The sequence below is a fragment of the Antechinus flavipes genome, chromosome 6 (genome assembly GCF_016432865.1).
Source record: "Antechinus flavipes isolate AdamAnt ecotype Samford, QLD, Australia chromosome 6, AdamAnt_v2, whole genome shotgun sequence".
NCBI classification, from domain to species: Eukaryota; Metazoa; Chordata; class Mammalia; order Dasyuromorphia; family Dasyuridae; genus Antechinus; species Antechinus flavipes.
Genome location: NC_067403.1, coordinates 180,362,680 through 180,382,535, shown reverse-complemented (window position 1 = coordinate 180,382,535; position 19,856 = coordinate 180,362,680). Strand labels below are relative to the sequence as shown.

Below are 19,856 nucleotides of genomic sequence, written 5' to 3'. Positions count from 1 at the left end.
CCTCTTCTCTTTCTGTACTCTCTTGGTAACTTTGTCAGCTCATATAATTTTAAACTATCATTTCTATGCAAATGACTCAGATTTAAAAATCCAGACCCTGGTCTTTTCCTTGAACTTTATTCCTGTATCACCAATTGCCTATTTGACATTTCAAACTGGATTTCCCTGAAGTATTTAAACTTACTCTGTCTAAAACAGACCTCATTATCTTTCCCCACAAACTCTCCCCTCTTCCAAACTTCCTCAGTTCTGTCAAAAGCACCACTTATCCTCCCAATTTCCCAGGTTCCTAACTTCATTATTACTATGAATACTCCACTCTCCCTCACCCCACATATTTTAGCAGTTGCCAAATTCACTTGTTTCTATCTCTACAATAAATCTCTCTCTTACATCCTATCCCTTTTCTTCATTCACTTAGCTATCATATTAGTTTGGGCCCTCATTGTTTTGTTTTTTTTTTTTGCTAGATTATTACAATAGCCTCCTAATTGGTCTCCCTGCCTCATCTATCACTCTAGACCACACAACAATCTTCTTTTAGTGAAGATCTCACCACACGATTCCCCCACTTATTAGTTTCTGTGACTCAGACAGATTGGTCTTCTCTCTATTCCTCATACATGATACTCATCTTCTATGCTATGCCTTTGCATAGCTTAGAATGCACTCTCTCTTTCCACATGCTTAGAATGCACTTCAACTTTGCCTCATAAAGTTCCTCTCTTCCTTGAAGAACCGGTAAAGTATCAGCTCCTGAAGAAATCCTTTCCTGATTCCCATCCTCCCAAACTATCATGCATTTAGATATATGCTCCTTCCTTCCTTCCTTTTTTCCTTCCCTTCCTCCCTCCCTCCCTCCTTCTTTCTCTTCCTTCCTCCCTTCCCCCTCTTCCTCACTCCCTCCCTTCCTCCTCCTATCTATTTCTTTTCTTTTGCCATTAGAATGTAAGTTCTTTGGGAGAGAAGATGGTTTCATTTTTTTGGTATTTGTATCCCTTGCACACAGTAGGCACTTAATTATTATGTGTTGACTGATATATACTGATATATACCAATCCACTTCAAACAGCACTTTAGTGGTAGCAAAGAACTAGAAAAATATAGATAACCATGGATTGGGGAATGGCTAAAGAAACTGTGTTACACAATATAATGGATTACAACGGGGCTCTAATAAATAATGAAGAGGAAGCATGGGAAGTTTTATATGAACTAATCTAAAGTGCAACAAACAAACCCACAGAAATAACATACATAGTGACAACAAGTTAAGTGAAAACATTAAAAAATAATAACCATCACCAAACAACCCAAACTAAATGCTCTGAAATTATAATGAAGAAAATTGGCCCCAAAGAAGAGACAGACGCAAGCCCTGCCCTCTTCAATTCTCTTGCCATTTTGCAGAAGATGTAGAAAATTATCTCTAATGTCAGATGTGTTCAATTAGGTGTTTTTGTTGAGGTGTATTTTTTCTGCTGGCTTTTAAAAAATTCTCTGTTATAAAGAATGACTCCTTTAAAAAGGGCAGAGAGAGGTGTATATTGAGAAGACAAAAGTTACTAGTAAAAATGTATTTTTAAAAAATTAAACCATTGTCTCAGCCCTAGAAAAGACATGTTATCAGTGACTTGATGCACTGTGTACATACTCAGAATAACTGTACTCTTAAAGATGTCTTATGAATTTGGCAAAACACTATGTATCCTGGTAATAATTTCAGTCACAATTATGGGCTAGTTCAAGATCAGAGATTTAAACAGGAAGGAACTTACAGGTACCCTAATCAAGCTTCAGCATTTTACAGGTAAGGAAACAGAAGCCATAGAGTTTAAATGATTGTCCAAGGGCATTCAGAAAGTGAGTGAAGAAATAGCATCTGAAGCCAGGTATTCTGTGTTCATAATGCTAAAGAGTATGCTGGCATTTTGCCAAAGGCACCAAGTTACCTCCCATTCCTTTTCACACCAAATCTTGATGGACAGGTTTGTGTATTTGTGTGTATGTGTGTGTGTGTGTGTGTGTGTGTGTGTGTGTGTGTGTGCATGTGCATGTGCATTCTGGAAGAAGCACTTCCTCTGGAATCAGAGGACCTGAGCTCATACGATCACAAACCATAGATTAGGAAGTGGTAGGGTCATTAGCTCAGCAATATGTGTACCAAGAATTATCAGAAGAATCCTTAGAGGCCATGATTTTAAGCCCTTTTCTCTATAATTGAAAAAAATAGGACCTAGAAGCTTAAGGTTGAATGTGAATTCATTGTTGACCCCAATTCTGGTACTCTACTATTCCACTTAGTTTTCCATCCCTGAGAATTACTATCTTGGACCACTTGGTTTCCTTAGGCCTCAGTTTCCTCAACTATAAAATGAGAGGCTCAGATTAGATGACATCTAATTTGAGGTCTTCTCTAGTTCTAGACTTATCATTTCATGACTGTTCTTTAATCAGATATAAGAATGACCAAGGAAAATCTCTCAGTTCAAATTACTTAACTTGATTCTCTGAATGCCAAAAAAAAATGAAATCAGTTTTCCTAGGACTGGGGGAAAATAAGAGAGCAGAGTTAGAAGCATTTTTTAACAAGCATTGAAGCTCTTCCCTTCTTTGGTTGAGTCTACATGGTCCCCTTTACTTTTTTGGCTATCTTTTTCTTGCTTTGATCTCTGATTTTTGCTTCTACTTTTGAGGCAACTAGGTGGTTCAATAAATAGTACATCCAGCATAGAGTTAAGACTTGAGTTCAAAATCTGGCCCCAGACATTTAGGAGCTGCACGACTGCAGGCAAGTCATTTAACCCTATTTACCTCAGTTTCCTCATTTGTAAAATGAAGTGAAGAAGTCAATGGGAAACCATGTTAATATTTCTCTTTCAAGAAAATTCCAAGTGAGGAAAAGTCAGACACAACTGAACAATAACAACTAGGGTATATTGCTTTGAAATTAAAAAAAAAAGTAATTTAGGTTTCATCTTAAGCTTAGATCAAAAAAGCTTTAACTTCTTAATCTTTTTCATCTCTTTACTCATAATCTGATGTCGGCAAACTCTTAAGCATTAGTGCTTTAACCTAATATAATGTGATGCAGGCCTTCTGAATGAAAAGATCCATTGTTCCCTGGAGATTGTCAGGGTTGAAGTGAAAAGAATGACTGGCCCAGATCCGGATCTACTTGTGGAAAGTTACTCAAACTTTACAAACATGATCAGGAAAGAGAAGGTACAGCTGTGATGGTTAAATCTTGGGAAATGCTGACTTTTGAGGCATGAGAAATAGTGGTAGGGAAATTTTAAAAGTAAATAAATATATTTCCACATAGACATAATGGGCCAACAACTTGCAATATTCAATCTGCTTCTCCCTCTGTTTCCAAACTGTGTCCAAAGGTCACTTGTTTCTTTCCTCCTCACTTTTCCCTGAATCTTTCAATTAATGCATTTGAGCCCACGTAGACTTGAATCCATCAAGAATCTATTTTATGGCTGGTAAAATGAAATACTGAGTGAGTATGATGAACTACACTAAAAAAATCTTACTAATCAGACATCATGAGATAATATGGTGTCATGGTATGAATACTGGATTAGTAATCAAGTAACCTGGACTCTGGTCATTATTCTGACAATTTGTAGCCAAGTGAGGTTGGGCTGCAAACTTATCCACAGTCTGAGCCACAGTTTATTTAACTATAAAATGGAAGCAATATCTACTTGAACTCTTTCCTGAGGTTGTGGTAAGGATGTAGTAACAACCCTGTGAAGATAAGTGCCATTGTTATCCTCATTTTACAAATGAGGAAACTGAGGCAAAGATGAAGTGACTTACCCTGGTAATAAGTGTCTGAGGCTGAATTTGAATTCAAGTTTTCTTGTTTCTAGGCCCAGTACTCTAACTACTGAGCTCCTAGCTATGATCGCGTGGAGTAGAATCAGGAAGTGTCCATGGTATTCCAGAAGAATTCTGACTCCCCCACTGAGACCAGGAAGTTGAGCAATATGAAAGAAAGAATAACTAGCCTTCAAAATGTGAATTGGGACATTGTATCCTGTGAGGATATAGCAAAAGCCAGAAAATGGACAGAACAAGAAAAGAAGTTTGTTGATTATAGACTGAGTATGTCAGAGGGCACAGTAGAAGAGGCAGAAAGATCATTCAGTGGAGAGGTCGAGTTGAGGTAGATGGGAATGGGAGAACATAAAGTGGGGGCTGGGAAAGAGAGTGTGTTCTTCAATTGGAGGTTTTGTATCATTTCCAAGTGAGGAGAGTTAGAAGGAATAGGAGTCCTCTAAATATTAAGGAAGGAGTCCAGACAGAAGATCCATGAATCAAAAGCAGACCAAAGATGAAGTGATATGATCAATAGGTTTTAAGTCTCTCCTGGGTCCAAGACCTTGAGTTTTCAGCCCAATCCTCAGATTTTCTAAACTTGTAACAGGTGATGTTGTTTGTCTCAGAGATATCCAGAAACTCGACCTAGTGGAATCATGCCTTGGGACCCAGATTGTGAAGGTTAGAGGGATGAGAGAAGAATGGAAGGAAATGAGGATAGGCAGTTTTTTCTAGAAGTGTGGTTGATAAATGCAAGAGAACTATAGGATGATGAAAGTGTGAGAGGGATGACAGGTCTAGTGAGGGATTTGTTAAGGATGGAGAAAGCTTGGCATGTTTGAAGACAGTAGGTAAGGAACCAGTAGATCTTAGATTATAGAGAAAGAAATGTTTAAGGAGACCATTTAATGGAAGATCCAGGATCAAGGGCACAGATAGAGGGGACTGACCTTGGAAAGGAGAAGAGCCACCTCCCTCTCAGAGACAGAAGGAATAGAGGGGAGAGAAGATGGTGTTAATAAGGTGATATAAGATGGAGAAAGGGAGAAGAGAACACAAAATAGGAGCCAACATCCTCAGCTGATAAGGTAGGAAGGTGACGGTGTAAGAGCCTTGACCAGAGAAGAGGTAAAGAAACACTCCTGTGGGAAGTGGGGTAGAGGATCAATTAGGGAAGTACAAAAGGCTAGTCTTTGTGACAGTCATTAATCAACTAGGAATTTGAACCCAAGTTTTTGTTTTGATTTTATAAAATGAGTTTGGAATTCTACTACTAGTATTGAAAAGTAGACACCTTTTCACTGGCCCAATGAAAGATGGTCATGTTCTCCTTTTATCTAGTCAATTTCTTTTCCCCTTGTATATCCCCATATCTCTTGTGACAGAACCAACCAATGAAATGAAAAGATGCTTTGGGTTTGCCCTCAGTGAAGGAGCTCTGAACCCATTTTTCCCAAGGTCACAACTACAAAATCAGGGAGATTTGATAATGATCAATGGCATTACAAATAGCATTTGTGACCCATTAAAGTATGTGAGAAGTAGGAAAGATCACTACCATCATCATGATGAATTCTTTTGAAATATGACTTTGGATTTTTCTGAAGGTAGCTCCAGTACATCTCTCACTTCCAGTTCTTTGTATAGACCATTTTCCAGGCCAGGAGTGTACTCCCTCTTGGAATTCCTAGTTCCCTTCAAAACACTATCCAGATGTTTTCCCCACTTAAAATGATTTCATAATTACTTATCTCTCTAGATGTCACCGCCTGTCTCCCCTAGTTGAATATAAGTCCTGTAAGGGAAGTGGGTTTGCGGTTTTTAAATGTTTTGTCTATCTCCAGTGCTTTGCACACAGTAGGTGCTTAATAAGTGTTTGTGGCTTTGAACTGAATTTTTCCAAGGTGAATCTTGCCAGTAGAGGGCACTGTTACACAAAGCCTTGTGGCCTTTCTGTGCTCACTCAAAGGCTAGGGACCTAGACCATTGTGTTAGATCAACAAAAGGTACTATACACAAAACATGATTGTCTCACGTTGGAAGATAGGTTCAAGCATTCTGTTTACAATCCCATGTATGATTTCCTTCTCATGTGAATTCTGCTGGGTAGATACTATAATGGCCCAGTGTTAATGCTAAAAACCTGTGCTCAAAATTGGAGCCAGGGACTGAAGAATAAATTATTATCTATTATTCATTATCTCTAATCTAAACAAAATTTAGATTAGACATAGTGCTCGAATACCCAAATGGCCCATTGCAGCACTGAACTTGCTGATAGGAAGGCTTAAGTTGAAATCCTTCTTCCTACTCTTACCAGATATGTAACTATAAGCAAATCATTCCACCTTTCTCAATCTCAATTTCTTCATTGTAAAATGGGGATCATAATAGCAATTACATCTTCTTTGGAGTTGTGTTGAAGGACTAAATAAGAAACTACATGCAAAGTGCTTTGCAAACTTTAAAGTATAATATAAATACAAACTATCAGGATCAAATGCTAATTTAAAAAATCAGTAGATCAGGAAAATATCTTGGACTTTTTTTTTTTTTGGTTCAGACTGTGATTTCATTCTTTTGAGGAATGCCTAATGTGAAAACTTTCTCTACTAGTGACAATGGGCCAACTTGATCCTAACCCATGTGGTTCTTACAAAGCTAACTGTGCTGTAGGAAGGAATCAAATCCAAGTCCTCCTGATCCTAAGGCTAATTTATAGTGTGTGTGTGTGTATTGTAGAAACACACATACAATATCATTCTGATTTGCCATGTGAAAATATTCCTAAAATAACAAGGATGGGTTTATGGACTGCACCTATGCTTTCATAGGCATACAGAATTTCTGAATGACGAAAGCCCATCTATCAATTCAGGTTGGTGCCTCCTCTACAACTTCAAGTCTTTAAGAATTATCTAGAGAACTAAATAAAAGATAAAAATAATAAAACAGAGCCTTTAAAAGTGTAACCCATGTAGGGCAGATAGGGCCAGGAACCATTTATAGTTCTGATATAGTCACAATAGCTCTGAAAACATCAGGTTCACAGCACAGATGGAGATGGTGTCAATGTTGTCACCATTTCCCCTACAGGTCTTAGTTGTCTGTATCAAGGCCATGAAGAGGTCATCAGCCTCTTGTGGACAACCTTTCTTGAGGTTTAAATTGACACTATCAGTTGATATGGCTATCTGCTTCACTAGCACACCTGCCAAAACCTTCTTTTATCAATAAGGAAATGATATCAAATTTGAGTTTTAGAGATCACTGATTAGAAGCTACCTCTCTTCTTCTGTGAAGGAGGGAGGAAGACTCTCCATCATCACCTTAATTTAGGAATTCAAGATTACTACCAAATCAGCTAAATTTCTGTTCACCATGATTACTGTATAAAGTCAATCTTAGTTCCCCAAATGATTAAAAAAGCAACATCCCTTCCAATTACTTCATCCCTTGGTCCCCTAGAGTCTTCCTAGGAAGTAGTTGTCCCAACAATCCCTGAACCAAAAAATGCATGCTAATTAATGGGGACCTAGACTATTTCTCAGGAGTTGTATAGAATCATGTGAGGAAACAAAAATCTCAAGGCTGGGACAAATCTGCATAGAAGATGGAATAATGAAGGGTAGGAGAGGGTTAATTGTGACTATGTCTAAAAGGAATCCTTATGAGGTTAATCTTCCTGAAAAGCAAATCCAAAAAACTTTGATCTTTCCCTCTCTTTAAGATAGTGCTGACTTATCAAAGACCCAGCATCTATGAGAAGTCATCCAACCTTAGTATGGAGTTGAGATGATTATGTTGCTTTAAAAAGCTATTCCAAAGTTTAATGATACTAGCCTAATATAGAAGATAGAAAATTCAGTGGATATGATAGTGGTAAGCCAAATTCCAGACATTGTTCACAATAAAATAGGTCCCCTGTTTGGAGGCAATAATATGGGGATGCTTTTCCTGGGCTCTAATGGAAACTGTCATGGTAGCAGACTTAACCTACCCATGCAATGCTATGTCCTAAGTATCACCTGCAGTGAAGGCTATTGCCTGTGTAATCATTGCAATGCCACAAATATAGGGCCAAAATGCACCGATACCATCACAAATGCCTTGATGAAAAGCATGGTTTAGCTGAAATATGGTTGTAATGCACTTGAAGTAGCAATCAGTAGCCAGTCAAAGGGATTTAGGTACATCCCCAGTTTATGGGCTTGCTCTGAAGGAACATGCGTCTTCAGATGGCAGGTTGCTGATCTCTTGTAAGGTTAAACGTATTATTAAACATTGTGATCTGCTAGAGGATTGAGGTTAATTGATTTGTTTTCATGGATGTAATGGCTATGTATGCCAATATATTATGTCTTATGTACTATATGAGTACTATGAAGTAAAGATATGCATGTATTACATATTTTCTAGTACTTCTAATATTTATATTTATGATGTTTAATTAATATGTATATCCTTATATGATAGAGAATAATAAATGTATACTCTATATGCATAAATGTTTATAATACATAATATGTAAATTACATGTTTATATGCTAGAGGAATATATATGAATGCTCTCTATACACATATATCTTATAATATTGATTGAATGTAATGGTTTTGCCCTGAGAAAGGGAATAGAGTAAATAGAATCCATTTGGCAATCAGAGGAAGTCAAATATCATGTGGGGCCTTTCAAAGGCAAATGTTTTGACTGGCATAAGGAATTTTCCTGAATAGCCTAAAGCTCCATCTTGGGGCACTAAAGAACTGTTGGTAGAGTTGTGAAATGATCCACCCATTGTGGAAAACAATTTGGAACTATGTCTAAAAGTAAAACTGTGCATGCCCTTTGATCTAGCAATACCACTACTAGTTTTATAACCCAAAGAGATTTTTTAAAAAGAGAGAAAGGATCTCTTTCTACAAGGGTATTTATAACAATTCTTTTTGTGGTAGCTAAGAATTAGAAACAAAGGGGATATCAATAAACTGGAAAATGGCTGAACAAGTTGTGGTATATGATTGTGATGATATACCATTGTGCTATAAGACAGAGCTTCTTAATCTTTTTCCACTTGTGCCCCTTTTTTTTCTTGAGAAAGTTTTATACTTCTTCAGATATATAAATTAGGTATACAAATCAAATAATTACTGATGATAAATCATAATTTCCCAGTCCTCACACTCAGTTATAGGAACCCATACAAAGTTATGACCCACAGATTAAGAAGCTTTGTTGTAAGAAATTATGAACAAAACTATTTCAGAAAAATCTCAAAAGATTTACAGAAACTGATGCAGAATATAGTGAGCCGAAGCAACAGAATACTGTGCAAAATAATAGTAATACTGTACAATGAACAACTATGAAAGATTTAATTATTCTTAACAATACAGCAATCTAAAACAATTTCAAAGAACTTATGATGAAAAATGCTATCTGCCTCCAGAGAAACAGCTAATGGCATCTGAACACAGACAGATCTTCTTTTTTTCCTTCTTTTCTCCCTTCCTTCCTTCCTCCCTCCCTCTCTCTCTCTCTTCCTCTTTTCCTTCTTCCCTCCCTTCCTTCCTCTCTATCTCTCTTTCTTGCCTTTTGTTTTGGTTCAAGTTTTCTTCCATAAAAATGTTAATTTGGAAATATGTTTTACATGTATAACTAAAATCAGATTACTTACCATGTCAGGTATAGTGGAAGGGAGAGAGGGATGGAAGAAGGACATTTGAAACTCAAAATTTTAAAAAATGTTTTAAATTGTTTTTACATATAATTAAGGAAAAATAATTTTAAAAAGAAGTAACTATATAATCATTAGTTAAAGGGATGATATGATTCATTGCAATATAATCCTCATGACCAAATAGATGATGGACCCAATATCCAGTGGCTGATGTTCTCATAAGAGCCTTCCTCATTCTGTTTTTTTAGTTCAGCAAACTGATATACCCTACAAAAACCTGGAAACAGTAGGAGGCATCAATTGCCTAAACTAGAAAGGAAATATCTTCACTCCTCTCTCCTATTCCTAGAAATTGTTATTCTTTAATATTAACTAGTTAGATTAGTTCAAACTCTTTGAAGGGATGCTCTTTGTGAAAGTTATTCACAACAACAAGTTTTAGAAGTCAATATAAGCACCCATGTAGACACTGACATGCAGGAACTCACAATTTCCCTTATCAACCACCACATCCAAGAGCCAAAGAAAGGATTGTCTACCCACTTCAACCTCATGAAGATGGGTTTAACTTGCTGGTTTTCTGGCCCTTCAAAAGACTAGCCCAGATGTCAAAATAAGTGTAGCAACTCCTGAAAAGGAGTTAACTCTTAGGAAAAAGTAGCAACTCCTAACACATGAAGGGTTTGACCTATGAATGTATAAATTTAAAAACTCTTCTACAAATCTCTCTATTTTACAATGAATATCTAAGTCAGATACTTGCCCCAAATCACAGTCAGGCTATATCAAAAGCTGGGACTTGAACTCAGTTCTCTCTGGTTTCAAGCCCAATGCTCTATCCATGGTGCTGAACTGGATGCTCATAAAATTTCAGGGATCTGGAAGAGGAGCTCAGGAAAATCAAAAGAATAGTGGAGCACCTGCAGGGGAGGGGGTAGTTTTGCAGCTATGTGTTTGGACAATATATTACAGATCTAATTATAAAGCAGCTAGTGGAAAGTACAGGGGGTTGTGAAGAACCCTGAAATAGGAATCAGCAATATAAGCCTTGGTTCTCCCATTAGCTATGTGACACTGAGCAAATCCTTTCCTTCTCTGAGTGCCTGCTGCTCAATTATACAATGGATATAGTAGTACTTACAACTGCCTCCTTCACAGGATTGCCGTGAAATTTAGAGATGACATGGAAAATACCTTGAAAATGGTCTACTATAAAGTCTACTACTATTATTTCCAAAAGTACTGGCTAATTCAAATATGCTTAAATTAGAGAATTTCTATTCCCCAGGTAAATTCTTTACTGTCTGAATTATTAAGAAAACAATAACAACATGGGTTTACAAAACACTTTATATAATGATCTCACACAACCATGTTCTTTTTTGTGTATAAGAAAAATGAAGTTGAGGAAAATTAAGTAATTGGACAAGGGACACACAGCTAGTTAGTATCTAAGACAAGATTTGCATCCAGGATCTTCATGGCTCTCAAGTTTAGAACTCTTAGTCTCTAATCCACAATGTTTATTCAAAAGTCTTTTAATACATATTGACCTTAACTTGGATACTGAATTGTCTTAGATATTGAATGTCTTCTTAGATGTTTTGAGAGAGGGAAAAAACATTCATTTCATGAAGCTTACTAAGAAAATCATATTAAAAAAAGCAAAAAACAAAATCTCAGTAGATGTGTTCCTAGGAGATCACATATAAATTTCAAATCTTGGGTATATAAGCTTTGAAAAAAGGACCCGAAGCATAAAGTAGTCTGTGATATTTGGGGCTTTGTTTCTCATTTCATTCTGTCCTTATGAAGCCCTGAGCTAAGAAGACCTTTATGCTTTTTAATTTTCACATTCCTGTGAACCCACATCATCAATAGCATCAGGCCAAAAAGCATTAGGCCTCATACTGAAGCATAATTTTTTCCCAAAATCTTCTATAAACCAACTAACTAATAAAAAAAAATTGTAAAAAAAAAAAAAGCATTTCGTAAGTGCCTATTAGTACCAAGTAGGGCTGCTATGAGAGGCAGTAGCTAGAGTGCTGGGCCTATAGTCAGAAAGACTCCTCTTATTGAATTCAAATCTGGCTGCAGACACTAACTAGCTGTGCAACCTCAGACTAATGACTCAACCTTGTTTGCCTCAGTTTCCTCAAAATGAAGAAATGTAAAATGAACTGAAGAAGGAGATGGCAAACCATTCCGATATCTTTGCAAAGAAAATCCCAAATGGGGTCATGAAAAGTTGACCACCACTTGAAAAATGACTGAAAAACAAAGCATATGACACTAATTCCTTTAGGAATAATAATGATGATAATAATAGCATTTATATAGCACTTTAAGATTTAAAAAGTGCTTTATAAATATTAACTTATCTTGACAACAACTCTGAGAGATAGGTGCTATCATTATCTCTAAAACCAGGGAGGAAATATTTTTAAACCTACCTCTCATCCCGAGGATCTTCTATTCTTTAACATTAATTATACTGGACTGGGTTCAGATATGATTTTATACATGAAGAATATGAGGCTGAGTTGGATAAGATGACTGTCTTTTGTAACTTATTTAAAGTAGGATATGATTCATCTTCTATGATCACCACAAGCTTCTTTGAGAAAATTCTAATAGTGGGGAAGATGATGGGAACATATGCCTTTCTGTTATCCCATGGTTTTAATTTCTGCTAAGTCAGCATTTTGAAAACTCTTCATTTCATGTATTGGGAGAATATTAGTAGTTGGTCTGGTGATGTGTATCATATAGATTATTCTTAAATTTTTAAGAATTTGGACAGTTGTGGATTATTGTTGTTTATGATAATGCCCTGGCTCCAGAATGGTTTATTTCTTGAACTCTCAAAGATGTTTTAGAATTTTCATTGTTGATACAGGGACTGGTCTTCTTTTATTTTATGAAGGGCAGTGAGCTCCTGTCTGATGATTATAACCACCTTATATCAAATGGCTCCTATTTGCAGCATTGTAGAACCTACACCCTCAATCAATAAGCCTAAAGTTCTTTAAAGATAATCTTTCTGTAATTTCTGGGGGATAATGAATGGAACCTGAATTATTATCATCATTTAATTAATTAATTAATTTATTTATTATAGCTTTTTATTTACAAGATATATGCATGGATAATTTTTCAGCATTAACCCCTGAAAAATCTTCTGTTCCAACTTTTCCCCTCTTTCCCCCCACCCCCTCCCTTAGATGGCAGGTAGACCAATACATGTTAAATATGTTACTTATCATTATTTTATCATCATTTTATAAATAGATTTTAATGACAGCCTTTGTTTGTCAGAACCTCATTGCCATATTGTTGGTTAGATCCTTATGGATATCAATGATGCAAGAACCTTTTGATTTCAGTTTTGGATCTCGGCCATTTCACAGACCCCACCCAGAGATAAAACCACCTTGGACTATACTGTACAAATTTGGTGCCATATATCTATTGTATGCCTTTACTATTGCTTTCTACAGAAAGGTATGTTTGCTCGAAGAGTATTTCTGTAAATGTTTTACCTATTTATCTTGTGCTCTCACAACATACATCAATACTCTTCCTCCTTCATGAGGAGGAAATATTCATCTTTTCATGGCTGTGTTAGAATGTTGAGCCCTGTTTTACAATTAGGGTACACTGGTTTTTTGTTTGATGATCTCATTGGCTTTCATGGGTTCAATTACCATCTCTAAGTAGACAATTCCTATATTTATAAAATTGTAGTTATGTATGATCAACTTACCTTTTAGAAAGCATTCAACTTAATGTTGCATAGGCATTTCAATCTCAACATACTCACAATATTATAATTATCCATTATGATAATAAACTCATTACTCAGCCCTTTCCCCTTACTCTCAACTGAATTTTCTTATTAAGGTTAAAGCCAATAACATCCTCTCAGTTACTCCAGTCCATAACTTTGATGTTATCCTTAACTCTTTTCTCTAGTCACATCCCATAGTCAATTTATTGCCAAAAAAATCTCTTAGGTGTCTGCAACTACCCCTCCCTATAGCCTATTTCAGCCCCCATCACCTCTTACCTGGACTGCAAAACTCCTTAGTGCACATCTTGCTGTAATCCAACTCAAGTTCCTCTCAGCTGTGATTTTTTCAAATATATATATCTGACCAGCCAATTCTTTTCCTCCTAATTAATTCCAGATCTATCTACTCAATGAGTTCAAGGACCAAATGGATACTTCTCTGATATTTAAAGTTCTCTGAAATCTAATCCATTCTTATCTTTCTAGTCCTCTTAGATTTCCTCTCTCCTACCTGCTCAATGGTCCAGGAAAAATGGCTAACTTGCTATTCCTCACGTCCCCCAGCCTTTACATTTTCTGTCCACTATGCATGGTATAATCTTTACTATCTCTTTTGTCTTTTAGTATCTTTGGCTTTCTTCAAGATTTGATGCAAATCCTATTCTCTACAGAAGTCCTTTACAGGTCTTCCTTATTGCTAATGCCTATCCCCTATAGATTATCTTTCATCTGTTCATTTGTATGTTCTAAGCTATTTGTATGTTTTCTCCCAATGAGAATTCATTTTCATTCAGAATAGGGGCTGGGGTTTTTTGTTTTGTTTTGTTTTTGGCCATTTCTATATCTATGGTGTTTAGTTCAGTGCTGGTTTAATGTTTGTTGACTTAACTAATTGGACATGTACTATTGTTGTCCATTTTATCATGTAAAAAGTATATTCTAAGACTCCCACTGCATAAGTATTAATTGTTCTAAATATGTTGCTTTTATTAAACTTTGGCTTTAGGGGGGTCAGTCAGTCTCTTACACTCAACATTTTATTTCTCTGTGAGAAGCTTATGATAAATGTGTCATGAATGGAGGAAACCCTGGTTTTCTTTTTGACCTTCAAAGTTTTCAATTTCTGTGTTTTCTTGACCCACATTAAGAAATTTATAATTAAAGAATTCAAATGATATTGTAATATCAAAACATAAGCATCTGAAGCCAGATTTGAACTTGAGACCCACCTTCCAGTACAAAAATCTATTCTCTATGCCACCAGGTTGCCTCACCTCTCTGCAGATAATACTTATATTTATAAATACAACCCTAGTCTCTCTTCTGGGAGAGAAAACTTCCATCAGATGAAATAGTTCTTTCAATATACTTTCCAGAAGAACCCTAAACTTGGTGTCATTTATACACATTATACAATGAATATAGTGTTTTGGTGTGACTCCCTCTCTGATCTTAAAGTCATACTCAGTTCTATTCAACATGTATAATAATGGATTTTGCTACAGGTAGAATAAGAGCAAACTTAATTGTTCTTCACATCCAAATGCTAGTGATTTATTTTAATTAGAAAAAAAAACAACAGTATAGTCCATGTGAGCATCCAATACTTTCATGCTTTTCACTATTCTTGGATCTATTGTATACATCTGTAGTATGTGATTGAGGCATGAGTGGGGAACTGATTCAAAGGCTTTCTAATAATAAAAGTGGTATGAGTGTTACAGCACTTTGGGATGACTTGGTCAATAATCACTGAATGACAATAATTTGCTTTTTATACCCCTAAAACTCTGAGGTTTTCAATAATAGAATTTTTTGTGTTTACAGATTTTTTTTGGAACAATACAAGCTAAGAATGCTCTGTAATTAAATATACAAACACATAATTAGAACAATACAGGCCCATACTTGGAGGAGTCCCTAGTGTCCTACTCTTTCAGTAATAAGAAGGACAAACTCAGGCTTACATCAGAAAAGAAGCTGGAAAATGTTTTGCCAGTAATTCAATATCTTCTGTGAGAAGCTATAACCAATAATTACAGATATTTCTCTACATTTACTGCCTTCCAATTTTTCAGAGAAAAGTTTCAGTTACCCTCCCATTCCCCCACATCATTCATTATATTAATGAGGCAAAGACTTGCTGTTGACCATCTGATCTAATTTCTGTTTTGTTGTATTTATTTTAAATCACTATCATCTTGTTTTTATCATTTTCAAGACAGGATCCTGAGACAAGTATCTTTATTCCATTAAAAAAATAATACAAGGCTATTACAAGGTAGATAAAATAATTTCTTTTTGTAGTTGAATAAATGCATTAAGAAGTAAGCTCATCCTCTATAGGCTCATGAAAAGCAGTCTTGGTACAATAAAAGTAGAAAATAGGGCCATGAGAATGTTTACTTACTTCACCCTGTTCCCAAACCTCCCAAGAGATTTGGTTTCTCCTGGATTTTGAGTGACTGATTATCTTTTAATGCCTTTCAATCCAAGTAGGTAAGGAATTATGAGCATTTGAGATAGGGACATCTATTAAGGCGTTTTTTTTTAATTTTTATGAACTAGTGTTGTCTGTGGTTATGTCTATGATAATTGAATTGGCTGACAAGTTTAGGAGTTTGTGATGTCTATATTGAAGGGAAAACAACATCTGTCAGTCCGTGAAATTTATATGACCAAGTCATGACTTGCTGATAGTAGCTTCTAAATTTTTATAGCAGCTAAGGCATAGATAGTGGATAAAGTGCTGGATCTGAAGTCAGGAAGACTCATCTTCCTGAGTTCAAATCTGGCATCAGACACTTGCTAGCTGTGACCCTGAATAAGTCATTTGTCCCTGTTTGCTTCAGTTTTCTTATTTGAAAATGAATTGGAGAAGAAAATGGCAAACCATTCCAGTATCTTTGCCAAGAAAACCCCAAATGGAGTCACGAGAATCAAGACATGACTGAAAAAATGATTGAACCACCACAACAAATTTTTTGTAAACAATCAACAACAAATCCTTACTGTGTGCTGAGCACTAGGAATATAGGAATGAATTATATTATAATGGGGAGAGCCTGAAATGAAGTGTGACACAGTTGCCACAATTTCCTCACCTAATTTGAATTGATCATCAATTCATTTTGTCTCCGTTTTTGAAACTTCTTTTGTTCTTATGATCTGATATTTACAGGTTTAATATTTTACATAGTAAGTCTATAATACAGCAAAACCATATGAGACAGATTTGATGCTATGATTATCTCCATTTTACAGATGAAGAAAGAGAGGCTTAAGAAGAGAGATTTGTCCAGGACAAACCATTTCTAAGTGTCTGCTGGATTCAAATCCATCTGGATTCATCAGGCATTCCAAGCCTCTTTGATCTTTTGGTCCCCAGCCTTACATCACAATGGGTCCCAAAACAAATGATTTGAAAAATCCAGTGTGGGGAGAAAAAGAGAAAAGCTCAGTATAGTACTTCATGTAGAGATAGTTCTTGAAATGAAACTGTTCACAAAATAAACAAATGTACTACTTAACCAGTATTTTCATATGATCAAAAGAAATTTAGAAACTTTTTTTACCTTGTTAAAGCATCTGCTGATTTTTCCAAATCCTCAAACTCCATGTGAAACACCCTAGAAAATGAATCCTGAAAATACAATAATGGTATCATGGATGGTACTACATATCTTCCAGTATGATGAAAACCAAACTAGTAAAACATTTGAGTCACTTCTGTCTTAAAATATATCATAGGCAATTTATTGAACTTTCCTTTCTTTTTAGATTAATTTGACTTGACATTTATCCACTAGCACATCCCCAGTTTATCTCCCATTGCTGATGGCCGGAAATCATATGATGATACTAGCCAAACAGGTCCACCAGAGAGTCCTGAAATTTCTTCTATTATTATTCAATCCCTCTTTACAATTCCAAGTTCGTCCTTCATTAATCTCTCCCCCCCTTTTGTTATAGCAATTGAATTTTTTATTGTCTCTCAGATGATCTAATATGTGCTTGCTCTGAACAGTCTCTTCCTATTTCTAAAGCTTCAGTTGTTAATTTTTCACTTGCCAATTGTCACTTCAGAAATGGAAATATGTTCCAATTATAATATTATGGTTGATCATGGCAGTAGACTTTACTCTTCAAAATTAAGAAAAATGAAGTGAGACATAAAAACATATGACAGAAGGAACATTCTAATGGTAACTCCTCAAGAGACCTTAGACAAAAGCATACTATCATGTCAAGAAATTGTTAAGGTGAACTAAAATGATATTGAGATATTCTAAAAGTGTGAGTCCAACCATAATAAGCATGGATACTTATTAAATGGTGGCCATAGGCTATTAGTGTATTCTGATGGATGTCTTGGAAGCAAACAACACCATAATCACTCCTCATTCAAGCACACAGAGAGCTTTAAAAGTGATGAAAATAGAAAGTCATTTTATAGGACAAATGGTATGGCCAAATTTTCTTGTATAATTTCATTTGATGAACATGGGTTTCATTCCACTAATGCCAATTTTTGAATGTCTAGCACTCACCCATTCATCCTATGCAGGAAAATTAGGGATAGGCTCGAGACTTATCCCTAATATCATGATGACTTGATTTCAATGATAACAGGGTATTTCTAGATGAGGAAACTCCTTCAACCAATGCAGGCTGACCTCTCTACAACTTTATGTCTTAGAGAGCTGCCTCAATCACTGAAATGTTCAGAGACTTCCAGAATCACCCAGGCAGTATATGACAAGATATGGGAACCTGAAGCCACAACTGCAAGGACTGCTCTCTAAATACTATGAAATACTGCCTGTCTCAAGATAAACAGAAATATATGATGATAATTTTGAGATATGATGATACTTTTCCCCCCATTTTTTTTTCTTCATTTAATTTCATGGTAATACCTTTTGAATCATCAAAGAAAATGTGATGTGAGATTAACACTAAATGCAGTTAAGAATGACTTTCATAGAAATAAGCCCCATACGAATGGTCTTCAATCTACAAAAATTCCCAGCTGATAAATGGCCATGCCAGCAGACACACAAGCTCTAGAAGATTCTGCCAACTGCAGACACTTCAAGTTATAGTATAGACCTTATAATATATGACTTTATCAGGATAATGGTGACATTTGGAAGACATCTTAAATATGGTAGTCTTCCAAATATAATATTCCATGACTTTGAGATCTAGGAATTAATGAGGGTCTATGTCAGGAGCCTATAGGAACAGGAGGATAGAGACAGAATAAGACAAAGACAAAAAAACCTCCTATAACTATCTATAAAGTTTGCTTAATATTCAAATGAAGGAGAGTAAACTTCTCTTTTCTTCTCCTTCCTTCCTGACTATACTATCACTCATCACTAGTTAAGTAGGCTTTTATGAACTGGTATGGATATCAAATAACCATTATCACTATCAAAGGAAAAGATTTATTTAGTTCCAGACAACTGATTTACAGCATAACTTAACATCCTAAACCAATGGCTTTTGGCACATAGCCTAGCCATGCTTTTTGAGCATTCTCTCTCTCCTCTTTCTCCTCCCTCTACTCCCTCTCCTCTCCCCTCTCTCTTCTCTCTCTTCCCTCTCCTCTCTCTCGTCTCTCTCCTCCCTCTCCTCCCTCTTCTCTCTCTCTTCTGTTTCTCTCTCTCTGTTCCCCCCCCCCCCCGCTCCGTCTCCCTCTTTGTCTCTTGCTCTCACTCTCACTCTGTCCCACTTCCCTTCCCTCTTCTCTTCTTCCAGTTTACACTAAAGGTTCTACTTTTTTCCACTTTTACTTACCAAGACTGTCAAGTCCTTCATTCAATTCCAATTCACCATACCACTGCCATATATATTTCACATTAGGGTATATTGAAAGGGGGTTACTTGCAGATGGGGATGTATGGAGGAAAAACAAAAAGAAAGTCAATAGTGGTACTCACTGAGCAATCTTCATCCACTATAAAGATTGTGCATTTCTGCACTTGCATGAAAGCAATGATGGTAGCTGCAATCTTCTTTAGAATCACTTCCAAGGACTGCTGTTCTTCAAAGATTAAGCTGGCAAGGTCCAGTAGTACCTAGGCAAAGATGAGGCATCACCCTGGGATCAGAGAATGACCACAGAGCCCCCCAAAGCACTCATGAATACTGCACTCCGTCCTGAGGAGACCATATGGTTTCATCGCAATTTGCAGTAAGGACTGTATCTCCAACTGCTACACTGATATTTGAAATGAGGAAAAGAGACAATGGAGAGATAGTGTGTACAGTGGACAAAGAGCTGCCCTTGGGGCTGGAAATATCTGAATTCAAATCTTATCTGTGATGCATACTGACTCTTTGATCCTAAATAAGTGACTTAACCTGTTTGTGCTCAGGGAAAACTTTTCAGGAGATAAATTTTCAGAGAAGGTGATGATCTGCACTGGTAGAACTCTCCTGGGAGCTCCCAATACCAATTTAATCAAAGGTTTGGCCCCTTGCTCTATTCTCAAAAGACAATAGCAATAATACACATTTGCCAATTGGTAGAGACAATGTCA

General features: G+C 36.2%; 1 protein-coding gene across 3 annotated transcripts in view; it reads right to left on the bottom strand.

The window, feature by feature from the left end:
* PDE5A (phosphodiesterase 5A) overlaps positions 1-19,856 on the bottom strand; it is a 194,408-nt gene that overhangs the window by 90,080 nt on the left and 84,472 nt on the right. For all 3 annotated transcript variants that reach the window (XM_051966434.1, XM_051966435.1, XM_051966436.1), the window contains exons 6-7: positions 19,254-19,391; positions 16,881-16,948 (exon numbers count right to left, since the gene is read on the bottom strand). In XM_051966434.1, the coding sequence (XP_051822394.1) occupies positions 16,881-16,948; positions 19,254-19,391 (206 nt within the window). The remainder of the gene's footprint in view (positions 1-16,880; positions 16,949-19,253; positions 19,392-19,856) is intronic.